The 16986-nt window shown below is 39.6% G+C and overlaps 1 protein-coding gene, 1 long non-coding RNA gene and 1 pseudogene across 2 annotated transcripts in view; 2 read left to right on the forward strand and 1 right to left on the reverse strand.

Moving 5' to 3' along the window:
* Positions 1–16986, reverse strand: part of LOC105867926 (uncharacterized) — a 473857-nt gene that overhangs the window by 112951 nt on the left and 343920 nt on the right. The window lies entirely within an intron of this gene.
* LOC105867919 (RNA-binding protein EWS-like) lies at positions 1437–4132 on the forward strand (annotated as a pseudogene).
* On the forward strand, positions 2935–3630 carry LOC142871438 (large ribosomal subunit protein uL6). Its single transcript, XM_076003806.1, has one exon. It carries the CDS (start codon positions 2952–2954, stop codon positions 3528–3530), a length of 579 nt encoding a protein of 192 aa, XP_075859921.1. The 5' UTR covers positions 2935–2951; the 3' UTR covers positions 3531–3630.

A 16986-nucleotide genomic window follows, 5' to 3' on the forward strand; every position in this document is an offset into this window, starting at 1 on the left:
CCAGCAGCATGTTTCATCAATCAATATATACAATATTTTCTTTAAAAATCTGAAACAAATCCAAGTTCTCCCAAACCCAAAGCCAAGTCCACATGCATACAAAATGTTAGTGATTTTTTCCCCTATAACTGGGTCTGTTTCATACATACTTTGCAAAGATTTAGGATTTGGGATAAATAATGTACATGTTGGTTTTATTTGGTGGCATCCAAAAGGCTAGGTGAAGATAGGGAGCTATGGCTGACTTTCCCTTTCCATTCTCAGATTTGTTCAAATCCAAATGATTCTGGAGTATGATTTTGTGGGAACAAAAAAAAGCTGGAATAACCACAAGCACTCAGCATTCATGAAACTCAGTCTACTGCTATGAAAAAGACAACTTCATGAGCAAACCAGGAAATGTGATCTCGATTAAAGAGTGTCCTCCTTTAGAACAAAAGTTATTGACCCAACTGCAAATCTATAAACCAGAGTAAGATCTAAGCATGCGAAGAGGGGCAGTAACTGAAAAGGAGTTTACTCTTTATATGTTCATTGTGAAGAAAAGGCTATTCTACTTGTAATTTATACTAACAATGTTAGCATATTTACAAAGAAAGAAAGAAGGAATTTTCAGTGTGGTATCAAATTTATGATGTTCTTAATAAAATGAAATTGGGATAATTGTTGTTCTGTTAATCAGAAAAACTGGTTAAAGAAGGGAATCATAAAATTTTATACAAATATAGATTAAGCATTTTATTTTACCTTAAATATAAGAACATTCACTCAGCAATCTTTTGTTGAAGGTAGAATTTGGGGAGAATGCCTGCAATAATCAGTTTTAGCTTACCTTTCCTGCATAAAACCACATGTATTGCATCATCCAAGACTTCCAGCAAGCTATCTCAATGCAAGATTTTTCTAGATATTTTTCTCCAGTCTTTTAAAAACTCTCACCAATACCTAATTAAGTTTCATTTTTTTAACAATTTGCCTTTATCAAGTTTTTAAAAAGCAATTGTTTTATAGAGACAAGTTTGTTCTCTAATACATAATCCATTGGCCTATGTAACATTAAGTAAATTACATAATTAGAATAATGGGCATAAGTAATACACAGGTTTGGGAACAAAGACTCTTGGTAAGTATAAAACTCAACTGTTGGGAGCAAAAGGTCAGTTTAGCACTCAGGAATGTTCAGCATACTGGGGGTATCAATCATCTGTTCATCTGTTATCTATTGCCATAATAATGCTTTAATAACAAATAAACACATAACCAGAGTACCTTAAAACAACAAATATTTACATTTCTCACTCACAAGTTTTGGATCCCAAGCGGTTCAGCTGAACTGAATCCCAGGCTGCAATCTAGGATAAGACATGCTTTATGGGAGAGGGAGACGGACATTGAGAGGAGATGGACATTGAGAGAATGAGGAGGAAGGAGAGAAAATGGCACCCACAGATTACAGTACCTACATCCCAGTAAGGCTACAGTGCTTATACATCCCAGCCCCCTCAAGGATATGCACAGACAACCCAGGCATACGGCAGCAAAGCTATGGAACCTATGATGTCAGCCCACTGATGTCAGCTATAGCCAAGCTCAGACCACTGCGACCTATGGGAAGACCACCTATGCAACTTCTTATGGACAGCCTCTCACTGGTTATACTACTCCAACCATCCCCCAGGCGTATAGTCAGCATCTCCAGGGATATTGCACTGGTGCTTATGATGCCATTGCTACAGTCACCACCACCCAGGCCTCCTATGCAGCTCAGTCTGCATGTGGCACTCAGCCTGCTTACCCAGCCTTGGGCAGCAGCCGGCAGCTACCACACCTACAATGCCACAAGATGGTAGCAAGCCTGCTGAGACTAGGAAATCTCAATCTAGCACAGGGGGTTATAACCAGCCCAGCCTAGGATATGGACAGAGTAAATACAGTTATCCCCAGGTACCTGGGAGCTACCCCATGCAGCTAGTCATGGCACCTCCATCCTACCCTCTTACACGACCAACTAGTTATGATCAGAGCAATTACTCTCAGCAGAACATCTATGGGCAGCTGAGCAGATATGGACAGCAGAGTAGCTATGGTCAACAAAGCAGCTATGGGAAGCAGCCTCCCACTAGTTATCCCCCCAAAACTGGATCCTACAGCCAGGCTCCAAGTCAATATAGCCAACAAAGCATCAGCTACGGGCAGCAGAGTTCATTCCGACAGGACCACCCCAGTGGCATGGGTGTTTATGGACAAGAATCTAAAGGATTTTCTGGACCAGGATTGAACTGAACCATGAGTGGTCCTGATAACCAGGGAAGGGGAAGAGGGTGATTTGATCATGGAGGCATGAGCAGAAGTGGGTGGGGAGGAGGATGCAGTGGATGGGCACTGAGGTGGCTTCAATAAGCCTGGTGGACCCATGGACAAAGAACCAAATCTTCATCTAGGCACACCCATAGATCTGGATGAAGACTGGCAACAGTGCGATTTATGTGCAAAGATTAAATGACAATGTGACTCTAGATGATCTGGCAGACCTCTCTAAGCAATGTGGGGTTGTTAAGATGAACGAGAGAACTGGGCAACCCATGATCCACATCTACCTCATCAAAGAAACAGGAAAGCCTAAAAGTGACACCACAGTGTCCTGTGAAGACCCACCAACTGCCAAAGCTGCCATGGAGTAGTTTGATGGGAAAGATTTTCAAGGGAGAAAACTTAAAGTCTCTCTTGGTCAGAAAAAGCCTCCAGTGAACAGCATGCAGGGAGGTATGCTACCCCATGAGGGCAAAGGGATATCACCACCACTCCATGGAGGTATAGGAGACCCAGGAGGTCCTGGGAGACCCATGGGTCACATGGGAGGCCATGGAGAAGATAGGGGAGGTTTCCCTCCAGGAGAGCCCTGAAATTCTCAAAAGAACCCCTCCAGAGTCTTTGCCGTATCTCCCGCGAGAATGAAGACCATTCTCAGCAATCAGACTGTCGACATTCCAGAAAATGTGGACATCACTCTTAAGGGACGTACAGTTATCGTGAAGGGTCCCAGAGGAACCCTGCGGAGGGACTTCAATCACATCAATGTAGAACTTAGTCTCCTTGGAAAGAAAAAGAAGAGGCTCCGGGTTGACAAATGGTGGGGAAATAGAAAGGAACTGGCTACTGTTCGCACTATTTGTAGTCATGTACAGAATATGATCAAGGGTGTCACACTGGGTTTCCGTTACAAGATGAGGTCTGTGTATGCTCACTTCCCCATCAATGTTGTTATCCAGGAGAATGGGTCTCTTGTTGAAATACGGAATTTCTTAGGTGAAAAATACATCCGCAGGGTTCGGATGAGGCCAGGTGTTGCTTGTTCAGTATCTCAAGCACAGAAAGATGAGTTGATCCTCGAAGGAAATGACATTGAGCTTGTTTCAAATTCGGCTGCATTGATTCAGCAGGCCACAACAGTTAAAAACAAGGATATCAGAAAATTTTTGGATGGTATCTATGTCTCTGAAAAAGGAACAGTTCAGCAGGCTGATGAATAAGATCTAAGAGTTGTCCAGCCACATGAAGACACCACATGATTACTAAGATGTATTTGTAATTTTGATGGTGCAATAAAAGAGCTGTTGGTTTGGGACTTTTTCTTAAAAAAAAAAAAAAAAAAAAAAAAAGAACCCCTCCAGAGAAGGAAATGTCCAACACTGAGCTTGAGACAGGCAGTGTCCCAGTCTGGCTTGTGGAAACCAGAAGTTCACCTGGAGAACAGAATGCAACCAGTATAAGGCCCTGAAGCCTGAAGGCTTCCTCCCACCATACTTCCCACTCCCGGATGGTGATCATGGCAGAGGTGGGCCTAGTGGTATGTAGGGTGGAAGAGGTGGCCTCATGGACCATAGAGGCCCTGGTGGAATGTTCAGAGGTGGCCATAGTAGAGACAGAGGTGGCTTCCATGGTGGCCAGGGCATGGACTAATGTGGCTTTGGTGGAGGAAAACAAGGTGGCCCTGAGGGTCCTATAATTGCTATTATAGGACCTGGACCTTTGATGGAACAGATGGAAGGAAGAAGAGGTAGATGTGGAGGACCTGGAAGAATGGATAAAGGAAAGCACTTCCAGGAGCACAGACACCAGCCCTACTAGACACAGAGACCCCACAGAGCTGCATTGACTACCAGATTTAATTTTTAAAACAGAATATGTTTTAAATTTATAATGTTGCCACAACATTATGATAACTCCTTATCTGTACTTTAGTATTTTTCTCCATTTGTGAAGAAACATTAAAACAAGTTAAATGGTAACAACAACAACAAAAAAGACATGCTTTATGTATCTTACTCTGGATCCGAGACTGAAAGGATAACAGCTACCTGGGACCTATTCTTCTCGTGATGACAGAAGGACAAAAGGGCTAGGATAAATCATGCAAATATATTCCAAGCATCCTAGTATGTCAGATATACTAGCCTCCCATTGGCCAAAGTGAGTCACATGGCCAAGTCTAAAGTCACGGAGAAGGGAAGTACGCTCCACCCATCATGAGGCTACATTAAGAATGTGGCTGCAGAACAGAAGAATAATTGGGACCAACAACATTATCCACTATAATGTTTAATACAATAAAAAAGCAGAGTGTTTAATCCACAAGAGAGATTTGATTATACTTAGGTTCAAATGAAGTAATGAATACATTGAAGTCTACATTTATTCCTTGGTTCATTCATTCACTAATCCATACAATCAACAAAAATATATTGTGTTTCTCTTATGTGTCAGGTACTCTGGAGATGTAAAAAAAAAAGGAGTAAACAATTTCCTTTGCCCTTGACTATCTGATGGATTATCTATGCTGAGAGATGAAGAATGGTTCATACTAAACAGTAAAACAGAAAAAATTTGATTTTTTGACTTTCAATGCCTCTATTAAGACAATAAATTTACCTTTCTACATATAGGTCTATATGAACTAATGATAAAATCAGCTAATGTACTTTGATTATTCTTAGCAGCAAATAATTACACATTGCCTCTTACCTCCATCCCTTCGGTGTCACATCAGATATACTGGAAGGACAATGTACTCCTTGGGACTAGGACACTCTGAAGTGCTCTTCAAAGGAAGATACCTGAACAATGCCAGATCAATAAACAGGTGGGTGTTTAACAACAGAGAGAAGCTCTGATAATAAGAGAATTACTGTCCTTCTGGAGAAACTTGTTTCTCTCACAAATATTAAGTACATTCATGGAGGTTCTGTAGGGTAGAGGAGAGAATACTTCATCACTTAAGCTTCCTCTATTCAATTCCTAAAAGTGGAGTAAGAATTTAGACACTCAGGAAAGAGACTGACTGTGAAATTCTAGTCTAGTGCTTACTCTGCCACTAATCAGTAGTGTCACCTATCACGAATCACGTAACATCCCTAGATGTTGCCTTCCTGGAAACCACCCCTAATTGCACCTCTCTTCCCAAGGCTGGGATAGAAGGGACATTTTTATTCCTTTATATCTTAATCCTATCTCTATTAGTTTGCCTATTAAGTTGTTTTATAATTATTATGTATTCATTTGCCTCTTATACTGCTAAGTTTCTTGAAATCAGAGCCAATATCTTAGGCCTTTTGGAGAATATACCTAGAAAAGAAAATAAGACATATTGATGATTTGTTTAAAACACTCACAACTCTACTATAGGCTTCTCTGAAATGGTGTGAAAATCTGGTAAATTCATTTTGGCTGAGGAAATCCCAACATTTTTCTGAGAATAGACCTCATTATCTGCCCCATAAAGTATAATAATTGCTATTATAGGACCCATGCCTAAATTCATTAGATTACTTTGATACTTTATTCTTCAACATTACATTTAAATTCTGGCTTGGTTATATGACTTAGAAAATAAAACTCAGGCCTTTAATCTGTCATCTTCTGCTTGAGGACAATTAATAAAAATGTACAAAGATGAAAATCTTGATATTTCATAGATTTGCAATAATGTTTCTTAAAACAACAGCCTTTTTAGCAGGCCACTGGTATGACCTAGAGAAAATGCTTGAATATTAACTGTAGAAGAGAATGGAGGTTTCATCTGATCTAAGAGTTTTATTTTATAGTTAAGAAAACTGAGATCCTGAGAGATGAAGTGACTTGCACAAGGCTACCATGAGTCTCATAAATTATAGGGACTTGCCACAAGTCTAACATTAATTTTTTTAAAGGTTGGGGGGACTACTTAATATCTTGCCTCCTTACATGCCACACATGTCACTTTCTTTTATTTGCCATCATGACAACCATTCCTAAACATTCACCATTCCAGAACTCTTTACTTTTATTTATGAATAGCTTTGTGATGATAGGCAAGACATTTGAGCTCCCTGGTTTCAATTCTAATAAGGGACATGGCTAAGTCATATCGATGACTTTTAAGATCATTTCTACATATATTCTAGGCAATAGAGGGATTAGAACAGGATTTAGGAATGCTTATTATAAAAATAAGTTTGAAATATATATATAGAGAGAGAGCACATAAGGTTGAAATATGTATATTGAATATAAGGTTGAGATTGTGTCTGTCTGTGTGTGTGTGTGTGTGTGTGTGTGTGTGTGTGTGTGTGTGTGTGTGTGTGTGATAACTCTGAGAGCTTAGCCATTGCTGGAGGGACTTTCTTCTCTACAATAGGTTTTCATTGCGATGACTGTGGGTCTGTCCCCAGGTCCCTGAAGATTAATCCCTGGCCATGCCAGGGGGAAGCACACTGGTCCCAAGTTGTCCATGGGGTACTCAAGCAGGTTCGATGCCCCTCCACCTCAGGGCATGCCCCGCTCTGATGGAGTTGCCAGGCAAGCAGCACCATGGAGAGATGGAGGGCAAAGAGCTCACAGTCCAAGCAGCCATCAGTCCATTGCAGAGCCCAGAGAAGAAAAGTCTGAGCCCCACTATCTGTTGATGCCTCGGTGTGATGTCTCAATTGTCTCTTTCCACTGCCATGAGTGGGGTAGGGGAAGAAGAGAAAAAGAGTCTGCGTGTCGGAATGCTAGCACTCTGGTTGTGCCCATCTCCCTCCAGGAGGCCACCTGTCCAGAATGCCTGGGCACTGGAGTCACGCAGGTCACCCAAGACCCACTGGACCCCTGTGGCTCCTGAAGTCTGGGCCAGAGTTGGAAAATGTCTGTGTGGGAATGAGCGAGACAAATCTTGAGGAGTTGAAGCCCCCTGGCAAGGACAAAGGTGCATGGTAAGTAGAGAAGCAATATAGCACTTGCCATCCCAGCTTGGGTCTATTGGGCAGGAAGTGCCCCAGAGGGGCTGGGAGCCTGGTGCCCTGTCAACAAGAAACTCCTAGCTCACTGGCAGCAGCAGCTATGGGCAGAAGGTCTCTCCAGCAGCTCAAGAACCCACCATCCATCAGAGATGTAAGGGTGGGGGAGAAATAAACCACTCCACCTACCCTTGTCACTGGACTTCAAGCCTCTGAAGGGTTGATCTCCGCTGCTGATACCTTGCTCCTTCCTGATCTGCTCTGCAACTTCTTCCCATGGAGTCTCTGGTATGTTCTGGCATGTTTCCCTCAAGATAATACTGGAACTATATTTGTTTGTTTGTTTGTTTTTTTCTTTTTCATCTAAAACTTTTCCTTCTTTCTGAGACAATCTGGCAGCTGGTATCTCTGGTCCACCATCTTAAAAATGGGCAAAATTATATAACTGATAAGGGGATAATATTGTGGTTTTGTTCTAGTAATAGAATAAAAGTTTTATGAGTACCTTTGATGTAGCATTAGGAATTTATTCCAAAGTAAAGGTTCATGTGAAAGAATATTCAGTATAGCATTGAACAAAACTGAAAATATCTAAATGTCCAAAGTAGTAGCAAAAATTTAGAAGAAGAATTACAATTATCACCAGCCTCCCGAGACCCTCAGCAATAGTAGCCTCTGTCTTATTCTATGCTGCCTCACCATCTGGACCAAAAAAATGTTAGAAGTGGAGGGGCTCCTTGTCATCATCTTCTCTGAACTCCTCATTTGATAAATGAGAGGTTGATGGCAAAGATGTCAAGTAAATCACCCACACCTGTAGCACTCTTTATAGTCCCCATAGTTTCTCCTGGCATAACAAACAGGAGTAACGGCCCTCAGTCTTCCTTGGCTAGACCAATACTAATCAGATTTTACCCTTTTCCTATAGCAGTTTTATTATTCTGCAAAGTACCCAGTTTCTACTAGCAAGATTTCTCTTATTAGGCCAGTTCCCCAAAGAAAAATTAGCATCATCCACGTATTCCAAAAGTTAACCTACTTTTTTGGTTACTGATGGGTACAAAGGCAACATCACGTTGCACTGGTCCACACAGACTGTTTTCCTCTGGCCTTTGTAATGCCTAGTAAATCTGGATTAAGTTTTTGGTTTGTTAAAAAAACAAAAAAATCCCTGGCTTTTCTCATAAAGCAAAGTGGAAAGCTTTTCTTAACTGTCATCTATCTTGCTCTTGCTCTTGGTCTTGGTACAAGACTAAGCATGCCTTTGAAGAGATGACATAAAATGCCCACTCATGAAGAACTATTTCACACTTCAACTTTTGAGCAATATTATTTTCTAAGACATTGTTCCATAGAGAATTAAAGTAAATATTTTGTATGGCACTCAAAGACATTTGCAAAGGCCACTAATCATTTCAGGTAATGGGAAAATAATGGAAGAAGCTCTGGAACTAGGCCACTAAAAGCTATCTTTTGAGGCTAACATGTGCAAATGGGTTGGCTAGGTTTTGCTGCTTTTAAGGCACAGTAATTTAGATGATTGTTTAAATCTTTTTAACTGTGTCAGTATTTAAACTGCATTTTTATTTCTGAAGACCAGAGGCCCTGTTACAAATCTCTTAGAAACCTATTGCTAATTTATTAAGAAGTAATGGCTTTAGTGACTATAAGAACTCACAACACATGTGAGTTTGAGAATACACCAGAAAGTTCACCAAAAGCCTGGAGCAACCTGTAATTGGCTATGCTCACTGTGGAAGGCATAAAGAGCCTGTCTTCCCCTGAAGCAACAGATTCTACTATCTTAAAAAGATCAATGACCTAGCCCACTTACTTGTCGGAGGCCCCCCTGCTTAAATCTGTTCTTCTTCCATCTGCTTTGAAAGCAGGTTAAGCCCTCTGGGTTATAAAATGTCTATAGAATAACCTGAAAACAACTGATATAAGCCCATCTCCAAAAAGTCCTCATGACTACCCTTTTTGGTTCCCCCAAAGCACAACTGTCCATATGAAGAGGTGTTTCATAACCCTTCATTGCTTATTACTTCTTCCCAGTATTACAGTATATAAGCATCTAAAAGGGATGATTTCTTGGCCATGGTAGCTCATTTGAAATGCATTCCATAATTAACAACTTTGAAAGCAAAGAGGTAAATTTTGTCACATGTATTATTAAAGCAGAGTGAAATCTCCCAGGACCAAATTAGGCACTTGATTAAAAATGTCTGTGTTAAAAGAAACAAGTAGATAGGGAGTTGTGCTCTCAGCAATCCCAAATTAGCACACTGATTGAAGTGCCTGCTCAAGCCATGTGGAAAGATAGACCTTGGGAATCCTTTGTGAATGAGGACTGAAGTGTCCCAACTTGAACACAGGTCAACCAGAATCAGTTTTAATGGAATCACCTGAAAGTAAAGGAGATAAAGGAGTCAAATGAGAGACTCAATGAGCAAGTAATCATGGTGTAATGAACAAAGTAATAATTGGGAATTTATAAACCTGGATTCATTTGTTCTTCAACATTTCAATTTTATTTTCAAGTACTACATGCTAGGTTTTTGTCTTCTCGTTTTTCCTCTGCCACTCCTGATTTTGGCCAAGATTCCTACTTCCTCTGCACCTCTGTTCCCACTTGTGCAAATTAAGAGGGTGGGAAGAAATGATTACTAAGGGGATTCTCACATAATTTTAGGAAAACAATGTAAGTTAAATTTTATCTAAAAGAATAGGAGAAAATACTCACATGCTACACACCCTGTAAAGGGCTGATAACTCGAATCTATATAGAACTCAGGAAAATCAGCGAGTAAAAATCAAAGAACATGAACAGAAACTTTTTAAAAGAAGACAGACTAATGGCCAGCAAACATATGAAAAAATGCTCAACATCTCTAATCATCAGGGAAATGCAAATCAAAACCACAATGAGATATCACTTATCTCCAGTGAGAATGGCTTTTATCAAAAAGTCCCAAAACGATAAATGTGGGCATGGATGCAGAGAGATATGAACACTCATACACTGCTGGTGGAACTGCAAACCAGTACAATCTCTATGGAAAGTAATGTGGAGATACCTCAAGAAGCGAAAAATAGAACTACCATTTGATCTAGTAATCCCATTACTGGGCATCTACCCAAAGGAAAAAAAGACATTCTATAAAAAAGACCTCTGCACTAGAATGTTTACAGCAGCACAATTCACAATTGCAAAGATGTGAAAACAACCCAAGTGCCCATGAATACATGAGTAGATAAATAAAATGTGGTCTATATACCATAAAGTATGACTTGGCTACAAAAAATATTGGTAATCTAGCACTTCTTATGTTATCCTGCATAGAGCTGGAGCCTATTCTAATAAGTGAGGTATCACAAGAATGGAAAAACAAGCACCACATGTACTCACCATCAAATTGGTATTCATTGATCAAGACTTATATGCACATATAGTAGTAACATTCATCGGGTGTCAGATAGGTGGGAGAGGGAGAACGGATGGGTATATTCACACCTAATGGGTGTGGTGTGTACCATCCAGGGGATGGACATGCTTGAAGCTCTGACACAGGTGGGGCAAAGGCAATATATGTAACCTAAACATTTGTACTCCCATAATATGCTGAAATAAAAAAAGACTGTATCTAAAGTTTTATTTTATTTGGGGATACAGCATACTTTCCTTTAATAACATTCAAATTGATTTTATAAAGACCTTTTAAACTCTAATCCCCTGCCAAACTTCTATAATTGTTTCCAATTGTCTCTAAGAAGTGCTACACAGCCAGCAATAGAAAGCCAAACTGGATCAATACAGACAGGACTGTCACTTTGGAGGAAGAAGAATCCTAAAACTCTGATGGCTAAGAAAGATGAGGACTACAAAACATCCTTTTAACTTGGTGATTGTGGCAGGCAAGAGAGAATTTAACAAGCTTGGCAGAGTAGCTCAGTGGCACTCTGCCTGGTCTCAGCTCTGTGCATCCCACATCCAGAGAGGGTCCTTTGTTGTAAAAGGCCTGACTCTCTGGAGTTTTGCCCTTTCTGGCTCTCTGAAGGCAATGTGTTTGGTTGACAGAGAAGCTCTTCCCCAAATGAATCCAGCTACCAAGCTTACACATAATCTAAAATTCAATTAATTTTTTTAAAAAACTAAAAAAGAAAACACGCTAATGTAGGAATCCCACAGACTCTGCCTTAATGATCCTCCTGACTGTGGCCAAGTTAAAACTGTTGTGGGAATCATAATTTGGAATTTCCTGCTCCACTTAAATTCTCCAGGGCCAAATTACCATAAAGACCTTTCTTATATTGAAATTCCATTTTTCCAGAAGGTAAAGAACAAACTGCCTTTATATCCAAAATAAATCAAATTAAAGAGAAGAATTATTAATAGAAGGTGACCTTGGATATGTCATTTCACCCTTCTGAATCTCATCAATGAAATGGTGGGTTTTGGATCTCTTAGTCCCTTGCCAGCACTAACATCATATGATTCTGTTGCACAGGTGCTACCCAGTAATTGAGGGTTATATAAATCACCCAGGAGTAAGAAGCAACACCGGACCACTAAGGAAAGGCAGTTAGAAGCATTCATCTCAGATCCCTTTCAAAATGTCAACTAACAGGCTTTTTTCCTTGGCGTATTGCCTTTTTAGCTGTCAACACCTTATGCTGCTTCTTCCACGGGGTTTTTAAAATGAATTAAAAAATATTTTTTAAATGATCTAAACTCTAAAGGATGGCTTAAAGCTAAGAAGGTAAAAAGTGCTGGTGAATAAAAGGTCAGGATGACCGTTTATTGAGGAATGTGGTCTCCATGGTCGTTTCATATGATACTCTGAAGCCATTTTTCCTAAAGTTCTTATTTCAAGATATGGCACATTTAAGGTTCTATCCACACATGACAATCTATGTTTTGCAGAATCCTTAATTAGTGAGTAAAGCTCTATGACATAATGTAAGGTTTGAGTGACACAGAATGTACAAATAAAAGCCTTCCTCAATGACAAAGAAGAGAGTCTAGTGTGTTTTCTTCCACTTATTAGGTGCATTTAATTAGCATATTTTCCCTAGTATATTTTTAATTAGTATATGTTTTCGTCAGAAACAACTTTTGTCCATGTAATTAAAATCTAGCTACAACATTTAAGAAAAAAAAAAGAGGAAAAGGAGGATTAAGAGGTGAAGGAGGAAAGAAGAGAGAAGGGAAGAAAGAATGTAGAATATCAGAGTTGGTATAACACTGTGGGAGTGAAGAGCAAGAAGTTCGGGGACCCAGTTTTGTACTAATTAGCTTTGCGCTTACTCTTGAATAAGTCAGTAGATCGCTCTGCTCTGAGATCTTTCATCTATAGCATGATTTGGCTGGATTATTAATAACTACTAATGGTGTTTACCATCTCTTCCAACTCAAATAGGCCATGACTGTAAGTAACTGGAAAACAGTTATAATACTCAAATGGAAATGTGGAATAATTTAAAGTCCTGATTTTTATCTTTTGAAGATCAAGAAAAATTTTGGAGGGTTTGTTTGTATATATGAGGGAGTGGGGGAAGTGAGTGGCTGCTTGCTTGTTTTTAATCTGTCAGCTCAAGGGGCCACATTTTACTCTTAGCATACCTCCTAAATTCTGAATTCACAATATGTCAGAAGATCATCAAAATTGTCTTATTCCTTCCTCTAGGGACCTGGAAACAATCATTCCAATGTTTTCCACTTGTACTCAATTGAAAGCAGCTCTGGAAGACTTGAGGGAGTTCATATACAGCTTCCATCAGTGATGCTAGAAGGAGAGGTGATGGGAATCATTGAAATGTAGACAGCAGGGAGAGAACTGTTAGAAAGCACTTAGTGAGTCTAAGACAAAAAGAATTATATTAGTGCCAATGAGTATTATTCCATAAAAATTCCCTTTGTGATTGATGAGAAGGAGCTTAAATCTTCAAATAAAACATTTAATTCACACCTGACAGCGATTTTCAGAGTATGGAACATGCAATGTTAGTAACTCTATTCTTAGCCCAGGGAAAAACTGTGCAACAGAATAAAGTGGCAATAAAATAAATGTCTACGGTTCTGGGAAAAGAAAAACTCTGAAGAGAAAAGCCCTCTGGCAAAAAAGAGTGAAGCCCATGTGCCGACCTGAATTCCTCTAACTTTCGATTAGCAGGTTAAAGGGTTTACAATGCTCCTGTTATTTCTGCACTGGTCTGACTCACACCTGAGCACACACACCCATGGTTGACTCTTGGCATTTGTGGATTCAACATTCATGCTGTTGATCATGCACAAGCAATTTCCAAAGATCTTTAACTTGTGTTTGTCACTTTGATGAAACTCCAGTATGAATAATGCTGAGCAAGGTTTGCAAAAGTCAGTCAGTTAGATTGAACTCAATGTCTACTTTTCAATGCAACTTCACTATTTTCTACTCCTCTGTTTGCATTAATGTCTATAAAGATATATCCAAAATGCCCCCACCCCAACAAGGAATAACTGTAAGCAAATGATGGATTCACAATTTTGGTCTTTTGGGACCCTATATGTTGGGACTAAGGCTGGAAAATTACACCCCATATGTCACCCTGTGCAACAAATTGAAAAACAGGAACCAATGCAACCACAAAACACATGCATACTGCTATGCTCTGAGTAATAAAGTCATATTTTTTTCTGATTCAGGAGTCTTGTGTCTTTTGTCAGGATCCTAGAAACTGTGGTATGCTAACTTGTTAGCTTGCAAATATGGCTAAACCTCAGACCCTTCTCAGTTCTTGACAAAAACATAGACAATTTTACAAAGAATCTTATCACAAATATAAAAGCTATTATAAGATTGAAATCTTAGAACTTAAAATGCCATAACTGAAATTGAGAACTCAATAGATAGATTTAACAGCAAACTAGATACAGCTAAAGAGAGTGCTAGTAAACCAGAAATACATAAAAGGAAAAGAGCCAGATTGAAGATTGACATAAAAAGAGATGAAAAATACAAACACCACTGAAGGTCTCTGTATATCCACCCATAATTCTATCATTCTAAAAGTAACTATTTTTTAATTCAATGTTTATCATACCCATGGTTGTCTTTATATATTTACTATAAGTGTGTATATAGGTATATGCATATGTGTGGGTACCAAACAACATAGAACATTGTACTGTTTAAACCTGTATATAAATGGTATTATAATGTACTTGCATTTTTGCTTAATATTAGAATCCTATAAAAAGTCTTCCCCTAGGTATAGGGAAGAACCCCTCTGGAATGAGGATCTTCAAGGGAGAAGGGAAGAGGAGAAGACCTTTCTAGGTTTTGGCTTGCTTTCAAAGACAGGAGCTCTAGTTTCCATTACTCACTTTGGGAAAGAAGAATTCTGATTTATATGACTTGCTTCAGAAGATAAAGAGGAATGGGAGACAGGAAGGCTGGAGAAAGTCAGAGAGAATTTGCTTCTGAGGCTTTCCAATATCCTTTAGTTCAAAGTACTCAGCATTCCAAAGCACCATACTTTGGGGTACCATTTTCTGAACCTAACACAAGGATGACTTGGCATCTGACAGGATGGCTCGTGGCAACTGTAACAAACCCTGATGGAGCTGACACCTCGAGGGCTATCTGCTGCCTGCACTTCTTTCAGTTGGGCAGCCAGTCTTTCCTTTAAAAAGAGGAATTCAGGATGTTAGAATGAAATGCAAGGCATAGGCAGATATTTAAATTAATGCAGGGATATGCAGATATTTTTCTCTTGGGCCAATCTTATAAAGGTAAGACTCCAATTTAAATATCCGTCTGTGGTGGTATCTTCTCTTTACCCCTCTAAATCCTCTTTCCACCTTCAACACCTTCGCCTTCGCCATAGAAAGCTGGATTTTATTTACTTTAGCAATGAGCTTTCTTGCCCTTTGGTTTCCTATTTAGAATCACCTGCAGAGGATCAAAGGGCAGGAAAGGAAAGTCAGGGTTTTTATTCCTCTAACTCCTGTCAGCCAGTAGGTTGGAAGTAATCCTCTCCTAGAGGCCACCACTCCTGCCAGATGTCTCTCTCCCACAGCTATCACTTCTTCTCCAGATGTCAGTAATGGCCCCCTCCCCAAACCATTCAAGTTCACAGATGTGATAACTTGATACTGTTACAGTGGGTGGTACATAACCATCCTATATTTCCTTAACTTTGCCCATGCCCATGCCAAAAGTCCCTTTACTAAGCTAGCCTCAATTACTCTATCTCTTCCCAGTAGAAACTTGGCTAATTCACTCTATAATTTTAAGCCTCTCCACTAATGCTCTCCAAAGCAATAAAAAGATCTACTGTAACAAATGGGGAAAAATAGGAGGGACAATTCTTAGAGCACAATTAACAGGGCTGACATTGATGAGAAGCAGTAAGTCTTCTCATTTTGCCAAGGAAGCCCCTCTCAATTCTATGCCTCAGTTAACACCCTTTTTTGATTCTTTGAAGCATTTGAATGCATAGTAGTTGATCTGCCCAGAAACCTCTTGGCCGGGAAGCTTTCCCTGGATTTCTTTGTTCCTAAGCCTGAGGAATTAGTAAACACAGCATACAGCCAATAAAATCCCCACACACAGTTTAGGCAAATAATAAGGTAAAAGCATTTTCTTATTAAAGTTATGATTAGGTTTATCACATCTAATCATAACAGTCTCACCAGGGAGAAAAGTAAGCAAGTCTTCATTATGCACCACTACCTGCCAAAGCCAGAATTCTCTTAAGGAAAAAAAAACCCCAAGTAAGCAATAATGTGTTTTTGGAATACACACCTTTGCCCAAAGAATTTGGTCCAAAGTGAAACTCACCTGATAAGCAATTGCTTAATCACTTATCTGAGTTGGATTTACAAAGCTAATGAAGCTTAGACTTCAGGGTCCTTCATTTACACCTCTTCCAAGGCTCTGGGAGGTGCCCTGCAATTTGTCCACATAGTCAATATGTATTTATAACATTTGCCAAAATAAAAATTTTAATTACAGCTGATTAAGACTATTTCTTTCCACTCTGCTGTTCCTATCATTAAACTTCCTACTGTGTTTGATAAAGTTTGAATGGCTACAGGCATTTTTACAATCTGGCTAAGCAGAAGTTCAGCTGGGAATACATTTAGTTTTGACTTATGTGATGCATGTATATGGTTTCCAGTCACTTCTGCATATAGTTAAATTATTGTGAGCCCTTCCTTTGTAGTAATGGATGCTGGGAATATTCCTGCCACCTACTGTGCCAACTCACTCTTCACCAGACACATTGGTGCTAGGTCAAAGTGCTATCATAAGGTGAACATGTTACCCAAGACTAGTAACATGAGGGCATTAGAGATGCCTTAGTCTGTTTGAACTGCTACAACAAAATATCATAAATTGGGTAGTTTATAAACTACAGAAATGTATTTCCCACAGCTCCAGAGCCTAAGAAGTCTACAACCAAGGCAACAGCAGATTCGGTTGTCTGGTAAAGCTCTGCTTTCTGGTTCATAGATGGTACCTTCTCACTCTGTTCCCACATAGAAGGAGCAAGAGAATTCTCTGGGGTCTCTTTTATAAAAACATTAATCCCATTCATAAGGGTTCCACCCTCATGACCTAATCACCTCCCAAAGGTCCCACCTCCTAATACATCACCTTGGAGGTTAGGATTTCAAAATATGAATTTTGGGGGGTAAAAACATTTAGACCATAGCAGAGAAGAAAGAAAGTTTGAAAGGTCTGTG

This window comes from Microcebus murinus, chromosome 6, assembly GCF_040939455.1.
Source record: "Microcebus murinus isolate Inina chromosome 6, M.murinus_Inina_mat1.0, whole genome shotgun sequence".
Taxonomy (NCBI): Eukaryota; Metazoa; Chordata; class Mammalia; order Primates; family Cheirogaleidae; genus Microcebus; species Microcebus murinus.

What these genes read in the sequence shown, in the direction of transcription:
- LOC142871438 (XM_076003806.1), top strand. Translation starts at nt 2,952, where the DNA reads ATGAAGACCATTCTCAGCAATCAGACTGTCGACATTCCAGAAAATGTG.